Raw genomic sequence first — 16,529 nt, forward strand, 5'->3', positions numbered from 1 at the left:
CCCTTCCTGCCTTCATTATCTTGTGAGCCAAAAATTCTGTCCGTCACTGCTCCAAATCCTACGCAAACCTGCCATCTGCTATGGAATTTATTTAAGCCATACTAATTTAATCAATGACAACCTGCATTTTAAAGTGTTGCATAATTATAATCTGAATGCAAAGATGGAACTAAACATAGGATATAATTTTAGACAGAGTACCTGTAAGAGAAGAGCAAAATTTTCACTCTGAATGATCTTGGAGAAGTTTTCTACAATAAATGCAATGCATTCTTCCTGTAGCCGAGATGCCATGGTCAGTGCTGCTTCGGTCCACTTCACTCTGGGCAAACTGATGATTAGCCTGTCACTTTCCATCAGAAGAAAAGCAGCATTCTTATCATTCTTTTTTTTTATTTTTATTTTTATTGATTTCAGAGAGGAAGGGAGAGGGAGAGAGAGATAGAAACATCAATGATGAGAGAGAATCACTGATTGGCTGCCTCCTGCATGCCCTCCTCAGGGAATCAAGCCTGCAACCTGGGCATGTGCCTTGACTGGAACTGAACCTGGAACCCTTCAGTTTGCAGGCCAACGCTCTACACTGAGCCAAACCAGCTAGGGCCTTATCATTTTTATAATTTGAAAAATATTGGAAAAAAGTTAGATTACTGCTCATAAAATCATTTTCCAAGCATATAAAATACTTTTGTTTTCTTATAATGCTTCCTGCAAAAAAACCCACAAAATTTCAAGTAGCTAATACCTTTATCATTAGTTTTACATGTAATATTTATTTATTCATTCATTCAGAATTATCCCAAAGGGCAAACTTTGAACTTGGAAGAAATCACCCTTTAAAAAAGCTAAAACAAACCTGAAAGCAAGTTATAACTATAAAGAAAAACTTACTTTTCCTGAGATTTTCACTATCGAATTAATTTTTTGCATTTATAGGTATCATCCATAAATGTATAGCTACACAGGCATAGCCTTAATTCTTTCATGACTATAAAATACACATTCTTTATTACAATTTTAGAATGGCTAAAATTACTTATAATCCCCAGTGATTTTTCCCCCCTCTTCTCTAAATGAGGCAAGACCCCTCGTTTATGTTTTATTCATTTACTGAAGATTCATTTTTTATACCATAGGAAAAATGTTCACAAAAACTAATCTCTATAGATAATGGAATGACAATATACAAATAACATGGGCTCCAAGAAAAAGAAGAAAAAAACAACAACTTATAAATTACATCTTAGTTATATTTGGTTTCTAGGTCTTTAAGAATTTTTTTTTTTTTAATTTTTACTTTTAGAGAAAGGGGAAGAGAGAGGGATAGACATCAATGAGAATGAAGCATCACTGATTAGCTGCCTCCTGCATGCCCCCTACTGGGGATTGAGTCCCAAACCTGGGCATGTGCCCTGATTGGAAATTGAACTAGTGACTTCTTGATTTATGGGTCGACACTCAACCACTGAGCCACACTGACCAGGCTGATTTCTAGTTCTTAAAACAATGCTTGGTAATAACTATTATTGAAATATCCGATAGACTGTAGCAGATTGAAAAACATAGCCATAAATTTTTTATAGCTCCTTCCATCAAGAGGTAAAATCTATTTCCTCATCTCTTGTATTCAGTCTTGCCTTTTCACTTGCTCACACAAATAGTGGTGTTGTGCAAGTTCCAGAGCCTAGGCCTTAAGAAGCCTTGCAGTTGTTTTTACCATCATGGAATTCTGGGACCAGGAGGCCATTACAGAATCCTGGTAAGAATGACCACATGCAACAGGAGGCCCAGCCTCCAACTTAGCTATCAGCTGAAAGCAGTGCCGGACGGAGCTCAGGCAAGATCAACTAAAGATTCACCTCATCAATCCACAGAATTGTAAGAAATAATGAACTGTAGTTTTAAGCCACTTAGTTTTGTGGTGGTTTGTTACACAGCAATAGATAATAAATCTGGAAATAACAGCCTGAAATCCTTAATGCAGGCTGCATGAGATAAACTTTGCATACCCTCTGTAGCTTTCAGATCTGAACTCAAGCACTATTTCTTCCCTGATGTAGGTTCCTGACCTACATCAGATTCCCTTTATACCTGCCTCAGAGAATCTGTCCCTTTTCTTGAAATCATTTCCAATCGTATCCTATATAATAAAAGGCTAATATGCAAAATGTCCCCTGGTGGTCAGTGCACTCCCAGCTCAGCCAGAAGCCCTGAGCTGGGCTCACAGCTGGTGAGCTCAGCATTGCTAAGGATGTCCGTGAAGCGGGTCTAAGCTGTCAGCTGGACATCCCCTGAGGGCTCCAGATTGAGAGGGCACAGGCGAGGTTTAGGGATGCCCCCTATGTACGCATGAATTTTGTGCACTGGGCCTCTAGTATTTAATACTTAACTATTTGATTAATATCTGTCTCTCCATTAGGCCGTATGTTTATTGGGTGTAAAACCATATCTGTTCTTGGCTCACCATTATATCCTCAATGCCTAGTACAGAAATGGATTATACAAAAAACAAAGACAAAAACTAACAAACAACAACAAAAAAAAACACACAAAGAAATGGATCATAGCAGATACTCAAATATTTGTTTATCTCTAAGCAGTATCAGGGACTTAGAATCTCTAAGTGAATTCCTAAGCTGAATTAAGTTTAATTATTGAACATCAAGATTTAAAATGTTCACCCACTTATCAAGAATTTTTTTTAGGTGTATAGCATCATAGTGGGGGCCATTTAATTTTTTTTGTTTTGTTTTGTTAATCCTCACCCGAGGATATCTTTCCATTACTTTTTTAAAATATATTTTTATTGATTTCAGAGAGGAAGGGAGAGGGAGAGAGAGACTGAAACATCTATAATGAGAGAGAATCATGGATAGGCTGCCTCCTGCACATCCCCTACTGGGGAATCAAGCCTGAAATCCTGGCATGTCCCCTTGACCAGAATCGAACCTAGGACCTGCAGGCTGACCCTCTATCCACTGAGCCAAAATGGCTAGGACTCAAGAATTATTTTAAAACATTATATACTTCCCTTGCTTTATTAATTAGAGTAAAAAGAAACCATACTTTGATGTAATTCAAGTCTTTTAAAATTATTTTAGTACCATTATCATCCCTTTTCTCATCTGGTGACTCCTTGAGTAACTGCAATTACTAAGAGTTTTAGGCAATAGCCCAATTTGTTGTACTATAGAGATTTTTTTTTTTTCTGGTAGTAGTGCCAAGTGTAGGGTATTCAAATAAACTTGGCAGGTATCTACAAAATGTTTACTACATACATATGTTATCTGCTCTGACAGTAATATCTTTTTCAAAATACAGATATAGAGTATAGTTATCACGATTTAACTTGCAATCTACTTAAAAATTAAAATAAGTGTTATGTGAGCTTATTCCACACTTATCTGAATCCATGATGATATTAAATGTCAGAATAGCCTGAGGCTCAAAAGAAAATGTAATATAATTCTAGACCAAACACATACAATTTTAATTCAATAGTTAACAGAACACATCATTCAAACTTCAAACAAATATAGGGTAATACCAAGAAAACTGACCCTCTCCTTCCTGCCCCAAGTCACCCATTTTCCCTTATCCCAATCAATATTATTCAATATTTTCGGTATCTTTCCAGAGTTATGTACTAGTGCATACAAACATAAATATATGTAATTTTTCCTTTATTTTCCTCAAACGGAGGCATTAATATGCTTAGTACTCTGTACCTGCCCTTTTACACTTAGCATATATCTGGAATATTTTTGTTATCAGAATGTAAAGAACCTTGTTACTGTTTTAACAATTATGTAATAATCCATAATATGGATATTTCATAAGTCATTCACTCAGTCCTCTTATGGACATTTACATTAACTTTTTTTTGCTATTGCTGTAATAATGTTGTAGATAACATTATTTCACACATATATAAATAAATCTGTAGGATAAATTCTTAGAAATAGAATTGTTGGGCCAATACTACTAGTCTTAGACTGGGTCTGCCTAATAACTGAGCCTGAGAAACAGGCTTGCATGTTGCATGCACATAGTTTATTTTAAAAAGTAAGAAGACTGTTTGCTTTAATATTTTTGGTAACAATTTAAATTTTAATATGAAAATAATAAAAAATATTCTATTTTTTTATCAAAAGCTAAATATATATTTTATTTGGTAGTGAGTTATATAGTAAGTTCTTTATGTATTTTGGAGATTAACCCCTTATTAAATGTATCACTGGCAAATATATTCTCCCATTCAGTGGACTGTCTTTTCATTTTGCCAATAGTTTCCTTTGCCTTACAAAACCTTCTAGCTTGATGTAATCCCATTTGTTTATTTTTTTCTATTATTTCCCTTGCTCTAGAAAATGTATCAGAAAAAAATATGCTGTATTTTTTCACATATAAGATGCTATTTTTTTCTAAAATTGTTAGACTGAAAATTGAGGGGCATCTTATATACAGAAGTCAGCTGTGCAGGTGTGTAGCTGCCCATACCTTGTCAAACAGGCTTCCTCCAATCATGAGCCTTATTGTTAGTGGAGGTGGAGGTGGAGGTGGAGAGTGCACAGATGTAGCAGGGACTGGAGCGTTCTGAGCCCATAAATTTGTCAAAAATTAAAAAGATAAATACTGGTAAGAGGTTGTCTTACTTTGTAAAATTCAAAGTGAATGTAATCAGCTATGCAAAAGAGAATGGAAAAAGAGCTGCAGAGAGACAATGTGACCCTCCTCCCACTGAGAGTATGATCAGACAGTGGAGAAAACAGGAAGAACAACTCCTTAAGATGCCAAAAAAGGTCTTAAGAGGAAAACCAGCAAAATTTCAAAATATTGATTTCTTAATTTGGGGTTGGAAAAGCAGATGGTGTCTTATACATGGGGGTGTCTTGTACATGGAAAAATACAGTAACTTGAGACATATCCAAGATTTTACTATCTTTTCTTCTAGGATTTTTATGATTTTGAGTTCCATTTTTGAATTTAATTTTGTGTATGGTGTAAAAAAGTGATCTAGTTCATTTTTTGGTACATATTTGCCCAGTTTTCCCAACACTGTTTATTGAATGGACTATCTTTATCCAATTGTTTTTGCCTCCCTTGTCAAATATTAATTGACCATAAAGGCATGGCTTTATTTCTAGACTCTTTATACTGTTCCACTGATCTTCATGAAGGCCCATACTTTTCTAAAAATAAAGGATGGAAGCAATTGGTTTTAAAACCTGGCTTTATAATTTACTGGCACTGTGAACTTGAATAAAAGCACTTACCTCTCTGATTCTCCTTTCTCGTATGTGAAATGGAGATAATAGTACCTATTTTACACAAAATTTCAATAAAATAGCCCCAACCGGTTTGGCTCAGTGGATAGAGCATCGGCCTGCAGATTGAAAGGTCCCAGGTTCGATTCCAGTCAAGGGCATGTACTTTGGTTGCGGGCACATCCCCAGTAGGAGATGTGCAGGAGGCAGCTGATAGATATTTCTCTCTCATCGATGTTTCTAACTTTCTATTCCTCTCTGTAAAAAATCAATAAAATATAAAAAAATTCAATAAAAGTGCTTTTTGAACTGTAAAGGTTTAAAAAAAACCCAAAAACCTACCAAATACTACTACTATTACTACTACCACTTGTCCTTCTCTGCTTCCTGTTCCTCCCCCTCCTCCTAATAGTAATAGTAGTAGTGGTATTGGTAGTGATAATGGTGGTGGTGGCATTCATATACATAAAGGAATTGTTATAAGGTCTGAACTTATACAATTGGGGAGAGGGTTAAACCATCTGTGTAGATGATGTGGTAGTTTGAAGTCCACAGGGAAGGCAGTCAAGAAGGGAAGATGGACTTAAAGTGAAGACCAAGGACAAGCCGATATCTAAGAGCAGATGCTGTAATCCACAATGATGGACCCATTTCAGCTCCCACTGACTCCAACCTGGATGAAATGGGGGTCCTTCAGGAGACGTTGGCATCCTTCATCAAGGAGGTAAACACATCCATGGCTCAGGAGAAGAAAGCCCAAAAGAGGATACAGGGCAAGGTGAAGCAATTGCAGGCCTGGCTTCTGTTCCTCGCCAACAAGGTAAGTCAGTAAACAACCAAAATATACAAGCTAAAAGTGCCTGCTCCAATATTCCTGGTATTAAAAAAAAGGCTACTGCTGCTTCACATTTACCTTACAAATCTCATGCCAAGTTCTCTTGTGGCCACTCTAGAAATATACAGAGAAGGAAATTCTGGGAAGCATGGTTCATTCATACTTCCTAGACAAGGTACCATGTCAACCTGGCACCCTTTAAATCATATTTAATTGCCAAATAGGGATAGTAAAATCACGCTTCTGCCTAATGTAACTATCTCCTATACAACAAAGAGGCTAACCCCTTACTTAAAAGAAAACAAAAATTCTCTTGTATTGCCTTTAAATAATGTTCACTGTTCTTCAGACTACACTCCTCTTTGAGTCAGTAACTTAAATATGGAGATATAAAGCTAATATTAACATTGTCTTATATTAGATGGTAGGGGAATAAGACTATAAAAAATACTTGGTTTAATATATATGTACTAGAGGCCCATTGCACGAATAGATTCATGCAATAGGCCTTCCTACCTTGGCTTCCAGCACCAGTTTTCCTCTGGCACCCAGGACCCAGGCCTTTACTCCGGCCGGAGTCTGCCACGTTTGCTGCAGAATCCGGCCAGAGTCTGCCACCTTCACTGCAGATTCTGGCTGGAGTCTACCATCTATGCTGTAGACTGCGGCCAGAGTCTGCCGTCTCCGCTACAAACTCCAAAGTCTGGAGTCTTCATCTTCGCTGAGGCCAGAGTACCGCTCCTGTAGATCCCCTTACCCCTTGCCCTCCCTTCTCATAGCAGGCATCCTGCCCCACCCAGCCACTATGCTCCTGGAGCAGCTGGGTGGCCGCCATCTTTGGCCTTATTTGCCTATTCTCTCCTGATTGGCTAGTGGGAGTAGCGGAGTGATGGTTAATTTGCATGTTTTTATTTTATTAGTATAGATATAAAAAGGGAAATGAATCATATTTATATCATAACTATTACAGTGCTCATTTTTGTAACTGTTCATTTGCTCATAGCTGGCATTTATATCTACCTTTTCCCACTACACTGCATATTCCCTTTGTTCTCAGCAAGTACCTCTGCTATTTGTAGTTTGTTATCTGGGAGTATAACTATACTCTATAATTATTCTTTAATTCCTAAAGAATCTGGGCCATTATCAGCGCTGCCTAAATTTGGTTGTTAGTTTTCCATTGATTTTAATCACAGGACATGGGAACACAGCATTCCAAGTGTATATATCATTTGCTGTGGACTTCCTTAGTAAGAAGTGACGCTGTGTGAAATACCACGATGGTGGAAAGGCATTTGTAAGTCCCTGGATAGTGGCTTTGTCAGAAACACGAGGAGCAATGAAGGCAAATTCATATCCAGAGCAAACGTTCCACTGAGAACAAAGCGCTGCTTTTTCCATGATGTAGTCCAATGTAATTAACCTGCCACCAGGTAGGTAGACAGCCGTTTCTCTTGGGGAATGTTGCCAAAGAGAAATTTCAGTGTTATATTCAAATCCATCTTAGTGAGTAAAAGTTCATGCTGTTGAGCCAATGATGACTTCCATCCCTAGTACCAAGTATCTTTTGTTCATAAACCAGTACATATCTTCCTGCTTCTCTAACTGAAACTTGCCTAATGAATTTGGCACATGGGAAGGAACGTTTAAGGATAGGTTTTTCAGAAATGGCTCTGGGTTATCTGGAATATAGCTTTACCTTTATAATTGAAATATTGAAAGTATCTATATACAAGTGAATAAAGCTCTTGAAGTGAAATACAAACAAGAGTATTCAGGTTATAGGAGGATCCAAGATGGCTGCTCGGGTAGACACCTAACCGCAGCAGCAGACAACAATTTCAATGGAATACAACTAAAATGTAGAGTGGACATCGCCCAGAGCTACAGGTAGTCGACTGACTGAAAATTCTACAAGAAGGAAAGAGAAAACCAGAAGGAAAATCAGAGGAGCTGAAAAAAAGCCTAAGGTACGGAGACATGCTGCGCGCAGCCGGAGAGGAGGAGAGGGCTGGGTGCTGCCTGGCGTTCCCTAGCAGGAAGCAAATAAAACCCCCCAGCCTGGGCTGAACCCCCGAACCGGCAGCGCTGAGCCCGTGATATGAGCCAGACCCTGGGGACCCAGGCTCCGGCGGGGGAGATGGGGCTGTGAGGTGGAACCCCAAGCAAGCAGCAAAAAGCAGGGCCCCCGGAGTCGCGCGCACATTGCGTGCAGAGGACTGAATGTTGACTCTGATGCTGGATTACCCTAGCGGGAAGAAACAAAGCCTCCGGCGGCACTGAGCCTCAGTCCGGACTGCTCTGAACCCCAGTCCTGGACCAGACCCTGGGGACCCAGGCTCGGGCAGGGGGAGACGGGGCTGTGAGGCGGAATCCCAGAGGAGTGGCGAAAAGCGGAGCCCCCAGAGTCGCGCGCACTGCGCGCAGAGGACAGTCTGCTGACTCTGATCCTAGACTCCCCTAGCAGGAAGGAAAAAAAAAAAAAAAAAAAAAAAAAGCTCCAGACTGGAGGAATGCGACAGGGAGCAGGAACCCCTGCCGGACACTAGCCAGCCGGGCCCTGGCAGGGAGCTAGGCGATGGGGCACCCAGGGGGGGGGTGCCCCTGAGCCTTCGACCTCTGAGCGCGGGCAATGGAGCAAAGGCCGGGGGCTGCTTCCTGGGCAGCGCCGACCCCAGCAACAGGCTGAAGCAGCGCAGGAGCCCGCGGAGAACAAAGGAGTGCCACAGGCCAACCTACTGAGCTCCCAGGACAAGGAGGAAGAAACCAAAGTTCTCAATGTGAAGAAATCAAGTGAGAGCAAAAGATAGTAAAATTACTTAAGAAAGAATACAAAGAAGATCTTGAAAAATCAAAGACTAAGTCAGAACTCAACTCACCAGCCAACATTGCAACATAAATGCGTTTAAAAAAAAAAAAAAAAAAAAAAAAAAGGACAGAATGTTGGAACAGCGGCGGCCAGGCCTAGAGTGCCCAGGCACAAAGCAATGGCAACTGGGCCCGGAGCAGCAATAGCCAGGCCCCAGAGCAGCAGCAGCCAGAACCAGAGCAACAACAGCCAGCACTGGAGCAGCCAGACCAGGCGGAGGCAGCCAAGCCCAGGGAGGCCAGTCCAGGAACACCCAGACCCGGAGTGGCCGGGCCCGGAGAAGCCGGGCCCAGAGCAGCCGGGTTGGGAGCAGCCAGGTCCAGAACAGCAGTAGCCAAGCCTGGAGCATCCAGGCTGGGAGCGGCCAGACTCGGAGCAGCCGGGCCCGGAGCAGCGGCTGCCAGGCTGGGAGCGGCCAGGCCTGGAGCAGCCGGGTCTAGTGTTGCCAGGCCCGGAGCAGCGGCTGCCAGGCTGGGAGTGGCCAGGCCCGGAGCAGCTGGGTCGGGTGCGGCCAGGCCCGGAGCAGCGGCTGCCAGGCTGGGAGCGATCAGGCCCAGAGCAGCAGCAGCCAGGTCCAGAGCAACTAGGTTGGGAGCGGCGGTGACCAGACCCGGAGCAGCTGGTTGTGGAACGAACCAGAGCAACAGAGGCCAGGCCCGGAGCAGCCAGGCCCGGAACAGCTTGCTCCTTGCCTGCCCCTGCCCCACGGCTGTCTCTCAGACATGGCTGGAAACTTTTGTGGGAACTTGAGGGTCTGCTGAATCAAGTGATGAAGGCTTAGATCTGGATATGTTGAGTTAGTATAGGGCTGGGGTGTTGATCTGTGTTGATCTGTGAGTGTCTTGGGTGGGGCCTGGATGAGGCTGGTTGACCTATTTGGAAATGTCTTTTGTGTGAAATGTATCATTGGGCATGTGGTGGTATTATTGATATGAGAAAATGCTAAGTAACTGATTTACTATCTGAAAAGGGATTTACTATCGGGGAAAGAGAGGGAGGAAGAGACTGAACATAAACTGCACCTATGGATGAGGACAATGGGGAATGGGGAGGGGGCGAAGGGTGGGGTGGGAACCTGGTGGAGGGGGGAAGAAATGAGGAACCTTTGTAACAATATGAACAATAAAGATTGATTAAAAAAAAAAAAAAGAGTATTCAGGTTATACTTACTAAAGACTGAATCAACATGGTGAGACAACGTTTCTGAATCTCAGGAGGTACATTTGCAAAGTTTCTCTCAGACCAAAACCTTGCAAAATGCTTTACAATCCACCTAAATAAAAGAATCTCAAGTTAGAGAAATAGAAGTATTTTTCATTATAATATTAAAAAATATTTGTGTTTTCAGTTTTTACATATATATGTTTTGACTAATGTTTACAGTTAATTTTGTGAGCTCCACAGTGGACTTGACTATGCTCTTTTTGGTAAATATATATTTTAAATCCACTTTTGTTTAACATAAGTAATAATGGTTGGGCTAAAATAAAATTGATCCCAAGCACCTTGAGCAATACCTAAATCAATATGTCTATAATTATTACAATTAGGTAAGCATTAAGTTACATATCATGCACCCAAGAAAACCAGCCAAGTGTAAAATTTTCCCAGAAAATTAGGAGAATGGAAGAACAGAAAACCTTAATTAATAGTAACAGCACTCCTTCAGATCACTTACTTCATGCAGTCAGCAAAAAGACTTTCCACTCCAACTGAATGAGAGATAATCAGGCATTCTAGTACAGACGCCAAGCTTCTGAGGACGGGCTGGAATTGATAGAAAGCACTATTTTGTTCTTTTTCAACTTACAGAAGCTAAGTATTTGATTCATATAGATGATCTGATATATGTACCCAAGTTGCAGAATAACATATCTGTAATTTAAAAATCTGTTATTCTTTTAAAAGAAAGTATTACTAATAACTTCTAGTTTTATAGAACAGCATTTGAGTTCTTTTAACTGCCAGAATGCACACAATTTCTATTCTAATTTCATTTAGCTTAAAATTTTAAAGCAAAAGTGGCATAATTTCTAGCACATTACATTGCAATATGATTATTTTATCTAATCTGCTTCCTAAAATACAAATATAACTTTTAAGTACCTGTGCAATGGAAGGTCCTACACTGACCTCAGATAATGACAGAATATAATTATATCAGTCGGACATCCTTAGTGCTGCCACAGAGGCGGGAGAGGTTCTCACCACCACTGCTGCGCTCACCAGCCATGAGCCCAGCTTCTGGCTGAGCGGTGCTCCTCCTGTGGGAGCACACTGACCACCAGGAGCAGCTCCTGCATAGAGCATCTGTCCCCTGGTGGTCAGTGCATGTCATAGCGACTGGTCGTTCCACTGTTCAGTCAATCTGTATATTAGCCTTTTATTATATTAGATATATTTTACAAGCACATTTAAGAAGGAGCTAAAATAATAAAATGTAGATACAAATGAAAACAACTCACTGCTCTTAACATTAAGCCTCTGTGCTACATGCTGCCCACTGTCACATATTTTCAATTTGTTTGGACTAGTTCCTAAGCACATTTATTGCCCATTAGGGTAAATAAAGTTCAACTTTTCTTTGTACAAAGTAATTAATTGTGATTTAGGGTTTAGACAATAAAGACCAGCAATTAGCCAATTTGTGTATATAATCTCTAAATACATACTTCTTGAGATACCCTACTTTCAGAATAAAAGTTTCTTCAGAAATGTCTCCATCATAGGCCTAATAAGTTCAGTGATTTCCAGCCTCTTAAATTATGAATTGCTATTAATTTGATTGTTAAATACCCATTTTTCTTAAAGTGTTATATTAGTGTTTAATAAATTTAGTATAACTATTCTGCTTTCCATATTAACTCAGCAGAGCTGAGTAACTGTGATAGTGACCACATGGCCTACAAAGCCTAGAATATTTACTATCTGGCCTTTACAGAAAAAGTTTACTGACCCCTGGCTTAAAGTGTTAACTTTAGCTTTCCAAGAATTTTACTTACATGGAAATGCTGATTCCCAAGTGTTTTGTATAAATGGGATGACTCACATTTAGTTATTTTCAAACCCTACTTGTAGAATGTGGAAAGACATATATTTAAATTATTACTTAAAAAATTTTAAATCAGCCGAAACCGGTTTGGCTCAGTGGTAGAGCGTCGGTCTGCGGAATGAAAGGTCCCAGGCTCGATTCCGGTCAGGGGCATGTACGTTGGTTGCGGGCACATCCCCAGTAAAGGGTGTGCAAGAGGCAGCTGGTCGATGTTTCTCTCTCATCGATGTTTCTGGCTCTCTCTCTCTCTCCCTTTCTCTCTGTAAAAAATCAATAAAATATATTTTTAAAAAATCGGTGGCTTATATAATTAATGTTAATTTGAAAACATAAGATGAAGATCTTTAAAAAAAAAAAATTTAAATCAGTGGCAAAAAATATATAAATCCTACTATAACCCTATAAGTAGAGTCCCAAAATCATGTAAAAGGCAAGACTATAAAGTTAATGAAATAACCAAAGCCAGCTTGCCAGGAGTTCCAGGTCAGTTACCCACTATATTACACCCAAATCTGCATTACTATGGAGAGTTTTATTAAAGGCTTACTATATTTAAGTCACTGCCAAGAAAATGCATAACTGAGATCTAGACATTAAAATTACATATTTAAAGATGTTTCACAAATATATATTATCAAAATATATAAAGCAAATAATTTAAAGATCAGGTCAATGAAAAGAGAAATATGTTACCACAACAATACAGACTATATGAAAATAAGTAAAAAAAAGTTTTCAATAAAATACTGTGTTAATAATTTTTAAAATTTCTTTTTCTGTTACTTTAATGGCATCAAATATTATGCCTTTTGTGTTTTAAAATGGAGGGCATTATTGGAAATAAAATATAAGAACATGCATACAACCCATAAGACCATCCATAAAAGAGATTATTTTTTAAATGTTAGATGTAACTGGTCTATAAGGATTCTCAGTTCAGAGAAGATACTAACATAAAACTTCTTTTTCCCACCTAGCCCTGTCAACCAGGCTGTTTTTAAAATCTCCCTTTGTCTATCCCTTAATGCCTTATAGGCAAATTTCAGTAGCTTGTGGTTACTTTTGATATTGAAATTCAGTATACTGCTGTTAAGCATCTATCTCGTATCTGACTTAAATCATTGACTACACTGATAGTAGAATGTATGGAATAGGGCAGTTGCCCTGCACCTCCATATTCTAGGTCTAACTCCTGTGGAAGAAGGCGATGGGTGGCTATGGTCACCTCAAGTAACTACCAGAGACCAACATGGTAGTAGGGAGATGTCCTTGATTTTTATCTAATTCAGATGTTGGTGTGTTGGTGGCCTGGTCTGATTTGGTGGCTCTTTTAGGAACAGACTGAACTTCACCCTAGTCTGTCAGTGGATAAAGATTCTTCTAGTGGTTCATGATGCACAATGAGTCCCAGATGGGAAACAGTGTCACCAGGCCCATCCTCTAATCTTCATGAACCACTAAGATCCTTCTCATTCAAAACTTCAGTACTGAATCTTTGTGACTCATGAGGCTTTCTTCCCCAAAATCATATTTATTCAGTTTGTAATGAAAAAAAAAACAATGAATATTTAATATTAAAAGAGCATCTTTTACGTTGCTGTTAGAATAGTAATAAAAGGAGAGCATATCCAGAAATTAGATGACCAAGTATAATTCACTCTCCAGTAGGATATCAGGTGTCGAGTAAACTCCCCATACTTTTTTCTATTAATGATAATAACTATTGTCCCTAATCACCAGGTTAATACTGGCTTCTCCAGCAAGCCTCCTCCTCCTTTTAAAAATCTCCACATTCAAATATACTCTTGTTGATTTCTGGGGCATATTCCAGGCTCTCCCCAAAAACCTCTTACCACTTCCTTTTTTACTTTAATGGAAGCTCTTGAGTGGGCTGGGTTTATATCAATAGTTATGGTAGACATCCCTCTGGGGGAGAGAAGACATCTGTAGTCTTTATTTGGGATATGCTTGGATCTCCCTCCTAACTTTCATTTGGCTGGGAAGATGGGGGAAGCAGATGAAAGAGAAGGAAAATATTTCACCAGAATTCTTCACTTTCTATAAAGCTGAAGTCACCACAGACTGCCATCATGCTAGCCCCTTTACTTATAGAAACTGGAATAAAGAGTTGAGTAAAGATAGCTGAATTTAACTGTTCCTCAGTAAATCCTGAGAGTGGTAGTGGTGGTGGTGCAGGACCCATCTCTTTATGGCTCTGTTTCAGTACATGGGGTACTTCCTTAGCTACAACAATATAGAAAGCTAGGAAAAGTCCTACCCAACACAAAAATCTAAATTTAAGTATTATTGAAATTATTAAAATGATCAAATTACAATTCATACAATGTATATTGTTGCTTCAAGTATCCAATAATAGGGGAATCCTATACAATGAAAGAGTAATAAGCAAGTTGACCATCACTCCAACACACAAGATGGCCACCCCATGTGGTCAAAGATGGACGCCCTCATGTGGACACAAGATGGTCTCCACAAGATGGCCAGCAGGGGAAGGCAGTTGTGGGTGATCAGGCCAGTAGGGGAGGATAGTTGGGAGGGACCAGGCCTGCAAGGGAGGGCAGTTGGGGGCAATCAGGTCTGTAGGGGAGCAATAAGGCTGGCAGGGGAGAGGTTAGGGGGTGATGAGGCTGGTAGGCATAAGCAGTTATGGGTAATCAGGCAGGCAGGCAGGTGAGTTGTTGGGAGACAGCAATCCTGGATTGAGAGAGGGCAGTCAAACATACTTTGAGGGAACTCAGATTGGAGAGGGTGCAGGCTAGGCTGAGGGACACACCCGTAACCCCACCTGTGCACAAATTTCGTGCACTGGGCCTCTAGTATTGATATAAACAATTCTTCTAAGATATTTTGTTGTTGTTGATTATAAAAGTAATAAATACCATTGTAGAAAATTTAGAAAATACAAAAAAGCTATAAATCCTATATAATAATAGAGTAATATGCAAATTAACCATCACTCCGTGATAAAATGGCAGCCCCCATAGCCACAAGATGGCGGCGCCCAGTCAGCTCAGCATCGCTGCTGGAGTGTCCGGCCTGTCCGCAGGATCCACCTCCCTGCTCCACCACTGCTGCAGTGTCTGGGCCTGTCAGCTCCACTGGGGTTGGCGGGGACCAAGCAGCGAGGCTTGATCCACCCCCAGACACTGCAGACATAGTCCAGACAGCAGGGCTTGGGGGCATCCTTAGCACAGCGGCAGCAGGGAAGACCCAGGCCCAGGAAACAGAACCAGGACAGCAGGGCTTGGGAACTTCCTTAGTGGTGGCTACAGGAGCACCCCCAGGCCCGGCAGTCAGAGCCCAGGCAGCAGGGCTTGGGGGCTTCCTTAGCACAGAGGTGGCAGGAACACCCCCAGGCCCGGCAGTCAGAGCCCAGGCAGCAGGGCTTGGGGGCTTCCTTAGCACAGAGGTGGCAGGAACACCCCCAGGCCCGGCAGTCAGAGCCCGGACAGCAGGGCTTGGGGGCTTCCTTAGTGTGTCGGTGTCAGCGAATCCCCCAGGCCTGGCAGACAGAGCACACTGCAGGGCATTGGGGCTTCCTTCTCATGGTGCATGGCAGAGGCAGGCAGAGAGCAGAGAGCTGGGTATGGCAGCTTTGTCTCCATGGCTGAAGTGAAACCTTCAGGCCCGCAGAGAGCAGAGAATCATGGGGAGTGGGCCTAAATCATCAATAGGACATTCCCTGAGAGCTCCTGGATTGTAGAGGGTGCAGGTTGGGCTGAGAGACCCCCGTGCATGAATTTCGTGCACTGGGCCTCTACTAAGAATATAAAAATAACCTATAGTCACAGTATAAATTAAAACAATGAAGAATAAAAAATAATGTACAGCCTGGCCAGTGTGGTTCAATGGTTGAGTGTTGACCTATAAACCAGGAGATTATGGTTCAATTCCCGGTGAGGGCACATGCTCAGGTTGCAGGCTTGGTTCCCAGTATAGGGTGTAAGGAGGCAGCTGATCAATGTTTCTCTCTCACTGATGTTTCAAATCATCATTGATGTTTATTTCTCTCTCTCCCTTTCCCTTCCTCTCTGAAATCAATAAAAATATGTAAAAATAAAGTTAAAAACAATGTACAAATGGAATCTGTACCAATACACAGTATAGGATCTTTTTTTAGACAATAAATATATGTTTACATAAACTAAAACTTAAAAGTCAGTATTTTAGAAGAGAAATATATTCTATCCAAGTACATATTATAAAGAGAAGTGGTAGAAAAAAGGAGTATAATTTTAGGAAAGTATAATTTTGGCAGCACTGTGATAATGTACCTTGGTAAATGTAGAAGGTAACCTGGATTCCTGATTTCCTTTCTCTTATTTCCAAACCCTGAGTCCCAGATGTACAATTTTCCATCTTGAATTGTATAGGACACTCCTGTATCCTTTCAACAAACCCCACTTCAATTTAATTTAATTTAAAATGATATTAATGTCTGTTTTGTTTTGTTCTTAAAGTATAGCACATCAGTTACTTGTCAAC

The 16,529-nt window shown here is 40.6% G+C and overlaps 1 protein-coding gene across 3 annotated transcripts in view; it reads right to left on the bottom strand.

The window, feature by feature from the left end:
* The window catches only part of BTBD8 (BTB domain containing 8), a 78,323-nt gene that overhangs the window by 18,457 nt on the left and 43,337 nt on the right, over positions 1 to 16,529 (bottom strand). For all 3 annotated transcript variants that reach the window (XM_045584352.1, XM_036446098.2, XM_036446101.1), the window contains 3 exons: positions 10,650 to 10,738; positions 10,142 to 10,244; positions 202 to 384 (listed from right to left, as the gene is read on the bottom strand). In XM_045584352.1, the coding sequence (XP_045440308.1) occupies positions 202 to 384; positions 10,142 to 10,244; positions 10,650 to 10,738 (375 nt within the window). The remainder of the gene's footprint in view (positions 1 to 201; positions 385 to 10,141; positions 10,245 to 10,649; positions 10,739 to 16,529) is intronic.

The sequence above is a fragment of the Pipistrellus kuhlii genome, unplaced genomic scaffold, assembly GCF_014108245.1.
Source record: "Pipistrellus kuhlii isolate mPipKuh1 unplaced genomic scaffold, mPipKuh1.p scaffold_m20_p_2, whole genome shotgun sequence".
NCBI classification, from domain to species: domain Eukaryota; kingdom Metazoa; phylum Chordata; class Mammalia; order Chiroptera; family Vespertilionidae; genus Pipistrellus; species Pipistrellus kuhlii.